Consider the following 14,076-nt stretch of genomic DNA (forward strand, 5'->3'; position numbering starts at 1 on the left):
ACCACTCTTATAGTGAGAAGACTCACCTCGTATGATGTCGGATAACCTCTCGTGCTCGATAACCTGACCTAGCCTCCTTCTATCAAAATGATAACACCTCTAATCAATACTTTCACTTGTCCTCATCTCTAAAGAACGGGTAGAAGACCATTCTACCCTTCCCTGACCTCTCTTGAATCAGCTTGACCAAAACCCTAAGGTTAACCGAAGTCAACTCTAGTCAACAGTCAAACTTTGACCAGACTCGTCGAGTGCACTCGGGTGACTCGACGAGTCCATACGTGTTCTCAGAATCCTCCTAAGGCCTCACTCGACTCGTCAAGTTAGCCTTTCACTCAACGGGTTACCACTGGTCACAAATCACGGGGCAACCCAACTCGAGTCGTCGAGTCCCTTTATGAACTCGGCGAGTTCCCTCCATGACAACACTCAAATGACCTTCTAAGGTCAGATCTGTTTCTCTAACTTATAAATCTGACCTCCTAACACCCAATAATCACATAAAGTTTCAATCTTTAAGCTCATGCAACACTCATATGTCCTTATTTGATGAAATAGCTCCTAAAATGGAAACCAAGGTCCACAACTCCAAAAAGACTGCATAAAGCTGGAAGATTGGGACTTTATGGACCTATTAAGGTCCAGATCTAATGCTTATTCTACATTGGGACTTCATGTAATCCATAATCCTTTGAAGACAAGGGTCAAGAAACCCTAGATTCATGCAATCTACACCATACATAAAGAGAGGGCCGATTTGTTACCTCAAAGTGAAGCTCCTTGCTTAAAAATATTAGAATGACAACCTCCTTTGGTCCTTGCTGAAACCTTTCTTTTCCTTTGAAAAATCACACCAATAAAGCTCAAGATGGCTCTTCTATCACTCTCTATGCTCTCTGGTTCGTAGGGATCTCTCAAGGGTGAAGGTGGCCGCCAATGAAGGCCATAAGGACCCTTAAATAGGGCATAGACCCAAAGATTTAGGGTTTATGTCCACAGCACGGACTCGTCGAGTCCACTTATTAATCCGAGTCATCAATCGCGATCCTACTCGGCGAGTCTAGGCATCAACTTGCCGAGTCCCTCTTCCTTAACTTAAATAAATAATTAAAATATGATACCTGGAAATCCGGATGTTACAGGTGCTTTGGCTATCAGAGCAGCACCCGCTACCAATCAATACGAAACTCTACCTGCCTCTCCGGAGGCATCCCTGACAACTATTTGGGAAAGACATCCTGAAAATCTCGTACAACTGGTATACTACCGAAATCTGTCGTAGGCTCAACCCTCGTATCTTAGATGTTCGCCAAAAATCCTGAACAACGCTGATGGAGAAGTCTCCTAGCCCTCGCAGTTGAACTGAGGGTTGGCCCCTACGAGGCCCTCTCTCCATGAATAACCATTTCTCCCTCACTTGGGGTTCGAACCCTCACCAGCTGGTGCTCACAATCTATCACGACCCCATTAGCCCCCAACCAGTCCATCCCGACGATCACCTTCAGCCCTCATAATGGTACCATGACTAGATCAACACGAAACCTCTCCCCAAAGACATTCAAGACACAATCCCGATACACCCTCGCAGCACTAACGGTACAGTCATCCGCAATCTCAACCTCGAGCAAGGAATCCAATGTTCCCAGAGTATCCCGAAAGTTCTTGCTAAGCGCAAGATATACAAATGATCGGGTAGCTCCCAAATCAAACAAAACGTGAGCAGACATACCATTGACCAAAAAGGTCCCTATATAGGAGCACGTATATACATATAATAAAAACAAATCAATTTCAAACAGGAAGAATAAAATATGTACCAGCAATAACGTCTGGCTCTTCCCGAGCCTCCTCGGTAGTCAACTGAAATGCGTGACTCTTCACCTCAAGAGCATCTGCTTTGGCAGGGCGGATGTCAGTGATCCTCAAACATGCGGGCGCAGGCACCAACACCGCTCCTCCCCCTCCCTGCAACCTCGAACAATCAGCCTTTTTATGGACAGTATGGTCGCAGTGAAAATAAATCAAGCCCTTTTTGGGGGCAATCCATGCTCATGTGGGCCGACTGACCACATGCATAACATCCCGAGCTTGCTGTTTGGCAGGCCCCACTGTGCAGTAGGCCCCACTTGGCACATGGCCACGGCCCTGCTGACCCCTACCAGAAGAATTCGAGGTCTTAGGCTTCTTAGCCTGACCTGCAGCTGCCTGAACCTACTCCAACTTTCTCTTAGTGCGAAGCTCCTGTTGGAATAGTGTCTAAGGCTGTAACTATATTAGTCAAGTATTTGATCCGGTTGTGCATGGTCCTTTTGGTTTGCCTTCACCATAGCAACTTGATAGGATGATTTATTAAGAGAGAGTAAATATTATTAATATATTATGTGAATAATATAATGAATAATATATTTGTTATTTGATTAATATAAGTCATAGAATTAATTAGAATTAATTTGGTGACTTAAAGAGATTAATTAAATAAAGGGGTATAAACTGTCAATTGTTTGATAGTTAAGCTTTAGACTGTAAATCCATTTGGATATGGTATGGACGAATTCTAAGAGGTTTAGGATAGCTAAAATCGTCCATTAGAGTTATCTAGGAATGGATTTGGATAGCCTTAAGAGAAGATTATCCAATTAGGGTTTAGGTTGTAACCCTTAAGGAGTCTACAAGTATAAATAGATCCTATGGCATGGGGAATTCGACACTTGACCTAAAGTAAGGAACCTCTGGTCGAAATCCTTCCCCTCTCCTCTCTCCTAAATCATCTTCCTTGCTATTGGTGTTTGTAAGCCATTAGAGGAGTGACATTTGTGACTCTAGAAGCTCCAAGACCTCAAGATCAACAAGGAACTCAAAGGTATGATTCTAGATCTGTTTCAATGTTGTTATTTAACCTAATTAGCGATTAGAAGTCTTGGATTCAAAGCATGTTTATTAGAAAGCCTAGATCCAAGCATTAGGGTTTTGCATGCGCACATAGGAAAGTTCTTATGGCTAAAACCCATCAGTGGTATCAGAGCCTAGCTTGGTTTTCTTTAAATTGTTGCTTGATTAACTGAAACAAACCTGCAAAATTCGATTTTTTTGGTTTCTCTTCAAGTTCGATTTGCCTCCCACTGTCTCCTTGGATTATGAGTTCTCGCTCTCGGAAAACTCCTCTCCTCGCAACGAAGACCACATTGTCCTTCGGTCTATAGAAGAGATATCCAAAGGATGTCTGCGGGTAGCCGATGAAAATACATCGCTCACTTCGAGGTTCAAGCTTGTCGTGAGTATCTCGTCTTACGAAAGCCTCGCAACCCCAAACCTTGATATGTGCCAACGAGGGAGCTTTCCCTGTCCACATCTCGTGAGGTGTTTTGGCAACCTTCTTAGTAGGGACTCGGTTAAGGATATGGGCGGCAGTCTCTAAGGCATACCCCAAAAAAGAGATTGGTAGCAAAGCACGACTCATCATAGAGCGAACCATATCCAATAAGGTTCGATTACGCCTTTCTGCCACACCATTCAACTGCGGTGTCCTAGGAGGCGTCAATTGCGAAACTATTCCACACTCCTTGAGATAATCGTGGAATTCAAGACTTAGGTACTCTCATCCTCGATCGGATCGAAGCATCTTGATTTTCCTACCTAATTGATTCTCCACTTCATTCTTGAACTCTTTGAACTTTTCAAAGGTGTCAGACTTTTGCTTGATTAAGTAGATATACCCATATCTACTATAGTCATCGGTAAAAGTCACATAGAAGCGGTTCCCATCCTTCGTGGTTGATCTAAACGGTCCACATACATCGGTATGTATTAGGTCCAATAGACCCTCGCCCCTTTCACATGTACTTGTGAAGGGCGACTTAGTCATCTTTCCAATCAAACAAGACTCGCATGTGTCATCTTCCCTAAGGTCGAATGACTCCAACACTCCATCCTTTTGGAGTTGGGCTATGCGTTTCTTGTTGACATGTCCAAGACGACAATGCCACAAGGATGCTTTATCCATACTAGTGGAAGAATCAATATTCAAAACATCATTTCCTAAGTTATCAACAATCATAACGGTTTCATATATTCCATTACATGGTATAGCTTCAAAGTAAAAGACACCATTTAGATAAGCCAAAATAGAACCATTCTCATTATTAAAAGAAAATCTAAATCCTTGTCTATATAAACAATGAAATGAAATGATGTTTCTTGCCATTTCTGGCGAATAGCAACAATTGTTCAAATCTAAAACTAAACTATTTCTAAGCACTAAGGAATACACTCCAATCTTGGTTACAGGCGACGATCTTCTGTTCCCCATGATTAGATTGATCCTTCCTTGCTCCACATCCCTACTTCTTCTTAGTCCCTGCACATTAGAACAAATGTGATAACCACAACCGGTATCAAGAACCCAAGAAATAGCATGATTAGAATCGTTAGATTTGATTGTATATATACCTGCGAAAGATGGCTTGATCTTTCCTTCTTTGATTGCTTGCAGGTAATCCGGGCAGCTTCTCTTCCAATGTCCTATCTTGTGGCAGTGGTGGCACTCTGCCTCCTTCGGGTTAGAGCAGGGCTTGGCGGGATCAACTTTGGTCCCACTAGAAGAGGCACCATCTCGGGCTTTCACCTTGCGATAGTTCTTCGATGAAGCTTTCCTCTTCTTTCCCTTCCCTTGTCCAATAGCCAAGACAGGAGCAGCGGGCGGATTAGGAGTAGGTGCAACAGACTTGTCTTTGAAGTTGCTCTCAGCAACCCTCAAGAGACCTTGGAGCTTGCTTAGGGTGACCTCTTCTTTGTTCATGTGGTAGGTCATCCTAAATTGATTGTACATCGGAGGCAAAGAGTGAAGCACCATGTCGATCGCCAAATCCTCACCGAAGTCAACATTTAACTTGCGAAGGCGGTCGACATACCTTTGCATCTTTTGCAAGTGCACGGTAAGAGATTCTCCATGACCCATCTTCGCGGAAACCATGTTAGTGAAAATCTCGTACCTCTCTTGTCTCGCATTTTGGTGGTACCTCTCCAATAAGTCTTGGTGCATCTCGTACGGGTACATGTCCTCGTAGGACTTTTGGAATTCGGAGTTCATGGTGGCGATCATGATGCAATGTGCCTTCGTTGCATCTCGCTCATGAGTTTCAAAGGCGGTGATTTCGGCTGGAGTAGCGATTTCGGTGTTGATTTTCTCGAGCTTCTCATCAAGGACATACTCTTTGTCCTCATAGCGAGCAATGGTGTGAATGTATCTTATCCATTCGCTAAAGTTCGTTCCATCGAAGGTGACCTTTTGGCAAAGGCTCATCAACGTGAAAGAACTAGCAGCAGCGTTGTTTGCGTTCAACATCTACAATTAGAAAAGGACAAAGATAGATTAGAATAAGAATCCCTAATTATCACCCAATAAGAAAATTAGGGCTAGGATCCAACAATAACATTTACATACTAGAAAAGGGATGCCGTAATCTAACATGCAAATAAATTGAAGGTAAGTGAATGACGATTCACTAATTCTCCATCACAAAACTTAAACTATTGATCCTAAGTGTTTTTGAGAATTCCTAGGTTCGGCTGAGATTCATTGAAACTATTCAATGGCATGTTTAAATCTCGATATGCCCCTCTTGTTTGTGACTGGGATGCCGAGGATCACAAAGCAGGTGTGAATTACCATGCAAATTCACATGGTGCCTTCATTGTAACGATCACCTATTCGACGTGCCGGTAAACCACACACGCTCCATCGAACTATGATAAACAATGAATCACCCTTTGCCACCTTCGCTTAGAACCAATTAGTGTGCCGGTAAACCACACACGCTCCACTAACATCTTAGCAAGGTGCAAAGTTTAATTTCATGGGATTGCATCAATTCACTTTTCCTAAAGTAACTAGGATTGGGAAATTTTAAAAAATTATGTGTAGTTACTTTGTATTTCTTATTATACTTTTAATGAGAGGATGAGGTTGCCCTATCCTACCCGTTCGGCTAACGACCCTCCACCAATCAAGCAAGCGGTAGGTGTGAGTGTACACCCATTAAGCGCCATTTTATAGGCCGCAACCTTATACCCACCTTATAGATTGGCTTCGTGAATGAGGCCTACTAACGGTAAGACTAGCATTTAGTTATACATATATATATATATATATATATATATATATATATATATATATATTATACTAGTAATATCATATTAGTATAGGGTTGTATTTTAAAACTTTTAAAATCTTGGGTTTTGAAATTTAAGTTGTCTAAATTAAAACTTTTAATCACAAAAGCAAATTTCAAAACTTGAGGACAAGTTTTAAACATTTAAAACATGGAGGATCAAATAACAAATAATTCCAATTGACAATTAAAATCCTAATTATCTATATTTGATTTATTCAAGATTTCTTTTAAGATAATTACCAAAATAATCAAAATAATTAATTAATTATCATATAAGGAAATTAAATATTTTATTATATGATAAATATCTTTAATTAGATCAAGATTGCAGTTGTATTTATCATAAAAACGATTTAACATTGATCTAATTAGTTTAAGGAAAGTTTCCATAAGATAAACACAAAGAAATCCCGAATCTGGTCATTCCTGACGCCTGGACTCGCCGAGTGCACAAGGGGACTCGCCGAGTCAGGCCTACTCACCGAGTCCACCTTGGAACTCGCCGAGTCAGTGACTCAGAAACCAAAAAAATCGAATTTTGTAGGTTTGTTTCAGTTAATCAAGCAACAATTTAAAGAAAACCAAGCTAGGCTCTGATACCACTGATGGGTTTTAGCCATAAGAACTTTCCTATGTGCGCATGCAAAACCCTAATGCTTGGATCTAGGCTTTCTAATAAACATGCTTTGAATCCAAGACTTCTAATTGCTAATTAGGTTAAATAACAACATTGAAACAGATCTAGAATCATACCTTTGAGTTCCTTGTTGATCTTGAGGTCTTGGAGCTTCTAGAGTCACAAATGTCACTCCTCTAATGGCTTACAAACACCAATAGCAAGGAAGATGATTTAGGAGAGAGGAGAGGGGAGGGATTTCGACCAGAGGTTCCTTACTTTAGGTCAAGTGTCGAATTCCCTATGCCATGGGGTCTATTTATACTTGTAGACTCCTTAAGGGTTACAACCTAAACCCTAATTGGATAATCTTGTCTTAAGGCTATCCAAATCCATTCCTAGATAACTCTAATGGACGATTTTAGCTATCCTAAACCTCTTAGAATTCGTCCATACCATATCCAAATGGATTTACAGTCTAAAGCTTAACTATCAAACAATTGACAGTTTATACCCCTTTATTTAATTAATCTTTAAGTCACCAAATTAATTCTAATTAATTCTGTGACTTATATTAATCAAATAACAAATATATTATTCATTATATTATTCACATAATATATTAATAATATTTACTCTCTCTTAATAAATCATCCTATCAAGTTGCTATGGTGAAGGCAACCTAAAAGGACCATGCACAACCGGATCAAATACTTGACTAATATAGTTACAACCTTAGACACTATTCCAACAGTCTCCCACTTGGATAAGTCTAGTAACTATATAAGTACAATTCGGTTTGCAATCATAGCTCTCAAAGACGCTGTCAACTCTGATCTAATCAATCTTGTCCTTTAGATAAGGGAACGTACAGTCCTCTGTTAGATATCATGCTGACAATCCTATGGAATGGTTAGTCAAGCATTTAGGTTTCTCGATCTCTGATTTATTTGACATAGAACTTAACACATCAATTCAGTTCTGACCGGGCCCGGCACATAAGTCAAATCAAATCATCGAGCGGCCGAGATATCGCTTTTACCTTCTTAGATAAAATTTACAGATAAACTTCGATTTATATGCATTTACTTATTCATTAACCAACTATACACAACAATACGTTTTATAACACCAAGTTACTGATGCGTTTTCGTATTATCAATGTATAATCAATTAACAAATAATAAACCATATATCTAGGTTTTAAGACTATATGATATTATCGTCTTGCGATCACCTTTTATATCGTATTCCATAAGGTCATTCTAGCAAGCGCGGGTTTATTCCAATGCTCAAAACTAGTTCATAAGCACTCATGAACGTTGCAGCAATCCTTTGCTATGTCTAACACCATTTAGACATTCTACACACCAATTCATGACAATCTTCATTCATATCTACTCCCAACATATGAACGATTGTGGACCATTTGAATAATTCGATTATTCCTAATAAACTCAATTATTCTGGAAGTCAAAACATGCAAAGTGAAACAATAGCTAAACAATTAACATAAGATAGTAACATTACTCATAAATAAAACTCCTTTATTTAATCATCAAATGTCAATTACATTTATCTATTACACGTTTCTAATACTATCTAATCTATGCTAATATCATCCTTCAACCCAATACTCCTAGCATGCTGTAAGTGCTTAACCCTACTCAGTCCCTTCGTAAGCGGATCTGCTGGGTTATCTTCTGATAATATCCTCTTCACTACGAGTTGTCCTTCTTCTACACGATGTCTAATGAAGTGATACTTTCTGTCGATATGTCTTGATCTACCATGATCCCTCGGTTCCTTGGTTAAGGTAACCGCTCCTTCATTATCACAGAAAATCTCCATGGGCTCCTTTATGGCAGGTACGACTCCAAGATCACCGATGAAGTTCTTTAGCCATATTGCCTCCTTCGACGCTTCGCTCGCTGCAATGTACTCTGATTCGCACGTTGAATTAGCTACAGTTTCTTGCTTGGAACTCTTCCATGTCACTGCTCCTCCATTTAGGGTAAAGACCCAGCCCGACTGCGAACGGTAGTTGTCCCTATCGGTCTGAAAACTGGCGTCACTATACCCTCGCACCTTCAAGTCATCACTCCCTCCGAGGACTAAGAACCATTCCTTCGTCCTCCGAAGGTACTTAAGGATGTTTTTCACCGCAATCCAATGTGCTTTGCCAGGATTCCCTTGATATCTGCTAACCATGCTCAAAGCGAAGGCTACATCAGGGCGAGTACAAGTCATAGCATACATGATTGAGCCAACTGCGGAAGCGTATGGTACTCGGCTCATTTCCGCTATCTCAGCTATGCATGAATGTAAAGCTTGTGGCTTTACGTGATAAGCAAGCCTTGAGAGCTTAGATCTAGAGTGTGAGAGGGTTTCCTGCCTTGAAATCATCTATTTAAGATATGAGTCTGAATGGACTCACCGAGTCGATGAGCCAACTCGACGAGTCAGTTAGGGTTTTGTCCCGATGAGCTGGCCATGCTATAACTCAGCGAGTTAGGGGTTAACTTGACGAGCTGGACCTTTACGAAGACTTCTGAGGGACGAGTGGACTTGACGAGTCACATGAGTGCACTCGGTGAGTCAGGTCAAACTTGGACCGACTGACTCGATTTTGAATTCTGTTGACTTTAGGGTTTGGTCAACATGAGTAATGGTGACCATAGAGGGGTAAAATGGTCTTTTACCCATTCCAAGAGAAAGAGAGAGCAACCCTTGATGTATTTGAGTATAAATAGAGTATTAATTAGAGATGATTATCCTATGTATTAGGCGGAGGCTAGTTCGAGATTTCTAAGTACGAGACTTTTACTTGCTAGCTTACGAGGTGAGTCTTCTCACTATACTTACCATGAGTGGTATCTTCGTGTGACTGAGATGTCTTATGTGCTTATATATGTATTGTGATACTCTGCATTTTGTCCTTGTGGTTTATGGTTATTGTTATGAACTTATTGAGTTAGGGTCGGAGGGTCCACCCGAGTTGTGGGACCAGAGGGTCTCCACTGGAGCACATTGACTAGAGGTTTGTATTGAGTTAGCCTCGAGTGGCTAATGTGATGTGTGTGGTATTTTGGGGAAACTCACTAAGCTTTGTGCTTACCGTGTTATGTGTTTTAGGTGCTTCTAAGGATCACAGGAAGACGCCGACTTGATTGTACACACATCAGAGATTGAGTTATGATCAAGAGGATCCTGAAGTTTTGATATATGAACAATTTTTGATATGGGATTTGATGATTTAACATTGTGATATTTTGTGATTTTATTATTGAGAAAAATGTGTTTTTAAGTTGAAAATTTTGGTTTGAAAATTTACGTTGTTACAATTAGTTTTTGATTTTATTACGCCCTAAATGTGTCGAAACCATGTTGGCTGAGGAATGAAGACGTGTTGTCTGGTTTGCTTGAATGGGGTGGGGGGGGGGGGCATATGCCCTAAGTGCGTTGTTCTTGTCTACTCGTTGAATTCATGTGCCGAGTCCGCCTCACAGCAAGTTAAGTGATTCTGAGATCCGAGGAGAGTCGGGAAACCTTGGTGTTCGTCGAAGGCCCAACTTCGAAGGAGGACCATGTGGGTTAGACAAAAAATGGTCTAGAGTTATTGATGCCTCCCTGACAAGCCTAAGTCCATGCGAAAACCGGTTAACATACGTATAAGGGAAGGCCATTTACCGAGATAAACATAATACATGGAGGACCCAGGACGCCGCACGGACATCGATCAATATGTTGAGCTCTCATCCATAACCATGTCATTAGCCTCTCGGGATGCTTGACCCTAATCTATTTGCAAGTGCTTCGTGCCCATTCCTAGTCCCATTTGACTACTTACTCTTGATTGTAGGCTAATTGAATGCTGAATAGGTTACAAATTTGACCCCATGACATCAAATTAGTTTATCGATTACTTTATATACTTCTATTAACTATTTTTACGATTTTACTATAGGTTAAATTTCAATAAGATAACTTATTTTTGCCAAAAAAAAAAAAAACTTATACACAGTAATATATTATTGGACCTATGATGGGCTGGATCTGGATGGGCCATCATGAAGTCTCAAATGGTCAGGTGCATTCAAAATTCAAATAGTCTATTTGGCCCACTTTTGAATTCATCTCACTCAAACGAAAATGAAAGAGAAAAAGAAGACGGGAAGAACATCAACCCTGAGGGTATCTGACGATGGCAGCTTCCGCCATGGATGGCGTTGCAGCGACGGCTCTTAGGTCAGTTCTTCATCGCGTCAAACAAGCCGCTGAAAGATCCTCGCGTGTTCCTGATCGGATTAAAGTCGTCGCCGTTAGTAAAACAAAACCCGTTTCACTCCTGCAGGAAGTCTATGACGCCGGACACCGTTATTTTGGTGAAAACTACGTCCAGGAAATCGTCGAAAAAGCACCTCAGGTTATCATCTTCTTTTAATCTAATTTTAATCCCAGCAATTTCGAAACTGTAAAAATTTAGGGTTTTGATTACTGAACAAGTAATTTGCCTTTATTAGGTAGTGATGAACATACTAAAGCAAAAAATCTGATTAAATTTGCAGCTCCCTGAAGACATTGAGTGGCACTTTATTGGGAATTTACAGAGCAACAAAGTGAAACCTCTCTTGAGTAAGTGTTATAGGCCTCTTATTTAGGGTTGTAACACAGTAGCAATTAGGAAACTTGAATTCATGATGCCGAGTAAGAGAAAAAAATTACAATTTCTCAATTCTTTTTTTGCTTATTTATAGTGGGAGCATGTTTAACATTTTGATCTTGCTATAATTTGATGTGCAGCTGGAGTACCAAATCTGTTCATGGTGGAAACTGTAGATGATGAAAAGGTAATACCAATATTCCTTGTTATACTTAAGAAATTGTATCAACCAGGCTTTTTGAATCAGTATATGTTATTTGTTCTTCAATTTTTTTTTTTGTAGATTGCAAACAATCTTGATCGAGTTATTGGGAACATTGGAAGGAAACCTTTGAAGGTGTTAGTCCAGGTTAATACAAGTGGAGAAACATGTGAGTGAACATGACATTAATTACTTCAATGACTCAACCCCATTTGCAAATATTATCTCTTGAAAATCTTCAACTAAAGAGGGCGTTTGGTCCATGATGGAATTGGAATTCAAGATTCCATTCCATGGCATGTTTGGTTGCCAATGGATGGACGCTCATGAAATTCTTACTTCCTTCCAAGACTGAAAGAACTTCACTATCTTTTATTTCCTTATTTGTTAAAAGACCAAAATACCCTCCTTGCAGCAAAATTTGGAGTTGACCCAAATGGGTGCTTGGAGCTTGTGAAACATGTTACTTCAAACTGCACAAACCTTGAGTTTTGTGGGTTAATGACAATCGGAATGCCAGATTACACTTCAACTCCAGAGAACTTCAAGGTGAAATCGATTCTAAACACTTATCTTTATATTTTTACATATTTTCTTTCCTCACATGTCCTCATAATCAAAGCATTTTTCAGACATTAGCAAACTGCAGAAGTGAGGTATGCAATGCCCTTGGAATACCTGAAGAACAATGTGAATTATCAATGGGCATGTCAAGCGACTTTGAGCTAGCTGTAAGTGAAATTTCTAATTCCAGGAAATAATCTTGACACTGTAGAAATTATTTAAGTGACAGATGTAATCTAATATTTTGTCATCTATGTAGATTGAAATGGGAAGTACAAATGTGAGAATTGGATCGACCATTTTTGGAGCAAGGGAGTACCCTAAAAAGCAATGAGTGAAATCATTTCGTGTTTAAATAAACCATTGATTCAACCTTCAAAGAGTTATTTATATGGACTTGAAACCACAAATTGTTGTGTTATTTAAAACAATTGGGGTTTCATTGTATTGATATCAAATGGGTAAAGTTGGAACTGTAGACAAACATGAAATGGGTTTAAAATGGGTCAAGCAAGTTGAAGGTCATTTAAAGTGTATTGTGATGTGTGCATTTTTCTTGATCTTGTAACTCAAATAACTTAAATCCACAATTTGATTTTCGATAATGACCAACTAGCACAATAGGTTGCTATATTTTGATGTGTTTCTAGATGGGTTAATGCTTCACATTTCATGTTGTCATGACTCGCCAGATGTCCGAGAAAGTGCGCCTTTTGTGGCTAGTATTAAACATATAGATAGCTTGGTGTACAACACCTATGCTTCAAAACTTCATGAGACAAGTGTTAAGCATGCTTGGACTCATTCTTGGAATAAATACTTAGCCATTTAATCACATCAAAAAGCTTACAATGTCCATAACTTGTTATAAACAATGTCCATAACTTGTTATAAACAAGGAGTTAGCTAAATAAACACCCTTATTTACTAAAATAGATAATGACTTGAAAGGGTTAATCAACTATATCTTTTGTATATATTTGGTCACTTAACTTTTTTTGGTTGATTATTAACCATTGAACTTGTTTTTTTTTTTTGTTTAAAACATACTAGTACTACCTACAATAGCAGGTAAAACCTATTTTGGGGGGTTTAGTTCCACCTCCGACGGCTTTTCCGGTGGATGGAAGCTCCGACGACATCTTCGGTTATCTTCTCCGGCGACATTTCCGTTTTTTTGTTTCAATCTTCTCCATTGTTAAATCACATAAAAATAATTTCAAAAAATGTTTCTTAAATCTTGTTTCTTTTCTTTCGTAGCATGTATGGCCTGTTTAGATCCCATATTAGATTCATCACATATGTTTACGTAGTAACTGTTAAACTCATACTTGTGAAAGGAGACTCACATTTCATATGCTATGCTACATTAGTGTGTTTGTAAAACCCTACAAAGTAAAACCCTACAAAGAAAAGGGTAAAAAAGTTCCTGATAAGTTCAAAAAGCAACAACAATAACTAATCTATTGTAGTGAGTTTTCCCCAGTTGGGTTTGATTAACACGACCCTTTTGATCTTCAGATTGGTACACTCGTTTAAAAATCCGAATCTTCGTCTTTAAATATGGTAAATCTGTTGGTAAGTGTTGAGTTTTTGTTTGAATCAGAAGTGATAATATTGTACAACAGTCAAGATCTGCTATGACGGAAAAAAACTTGAAGAACAGGCGGATCTTCAACATGCAATCGAAACCCTAACTCGAATTTGGAAAATCGTTTCACAAACCGAAAATCGAACATCAAGAAACCCTAAACAATTTCAAAACCCATTTGAATCAGGAGATTTCTAATTTTTGCAGAACAACGATGTGTGCGTTGGATGTGTTTCAAATGATAAAGAGAGAAGATAAAGAGAATCTAGG

General features: G+C 39.4%; 1 protein-coding gene across 1 annotated transcript; it reads left to right on the forward strand.

The window, feature by feature from the left end:
* The first annotated feature begins 10,930 nt into the window (after positions 1–10,930).
* On the forward strand, positions 10,931–12,820 carry LOC111899284 (uncharacterized). Its single transcript, XM_023895143.3, has 7 exons — positions 10,931–11,212; positions 11,355–11,421; positions 11,590–11,636; positions 11,733–11,820; positions 12,067–12,200; positions 12,284–12,382; positions 12,475–12,820. Exons 1-7 carry the CDS (start codon positions 10,991–10,993, stop codon positions 12,547–12,549), a joined length of 732 nt encoding a protein of 243 aa, XP_023750911.1. The 5' UTR covers positions 10,931–10,990; the 3' UTR covers positions 12,550–12,820.
* The last annotated feature ends 1,256 nt before the right edge of the window (positions 12,821–14,076 follow it).

This window comes from Lactuca sativa, chromosome 1 (assembly GCF_002870075.4).
Source record: "Lactuca sativa cultivar Salinas chromosome 1, Lsat_Salinas_v11, whole genome shotgun sequence".
Classification (NCBI taxonomy): Eukaryota; Viridiplantae; Streptophyta; class Magnoliopsida; order Asterales; family Asteraceae; genus Lactuca; species Lactuca sativa.

Bases quoted from the DNA above. Each gene is read 5' to 3' on its own strand.
- LOC111899284 (XM_023895143.3), top strand. From the start codon at position 10,991: ATGGCAGCTTCCGCCATGGATGGCGTTGCAGCGACGGCTCTTAGGTCA. The intron at 11,213-11,354 runs GTTATCATCTTC...TTAAATTTGCAG, and splicing joins TCGTCGAAAAAGCACCTCAG to CTCCCTGAAGACATTGAGTG. The intron at 12,201-12,283 runs GTGAAATCGATT...AGCATTTTTCAG, and splicing joins CAACTCCAGAGAACTTCAAG to ACATTAGCAAACTGCAGAAG.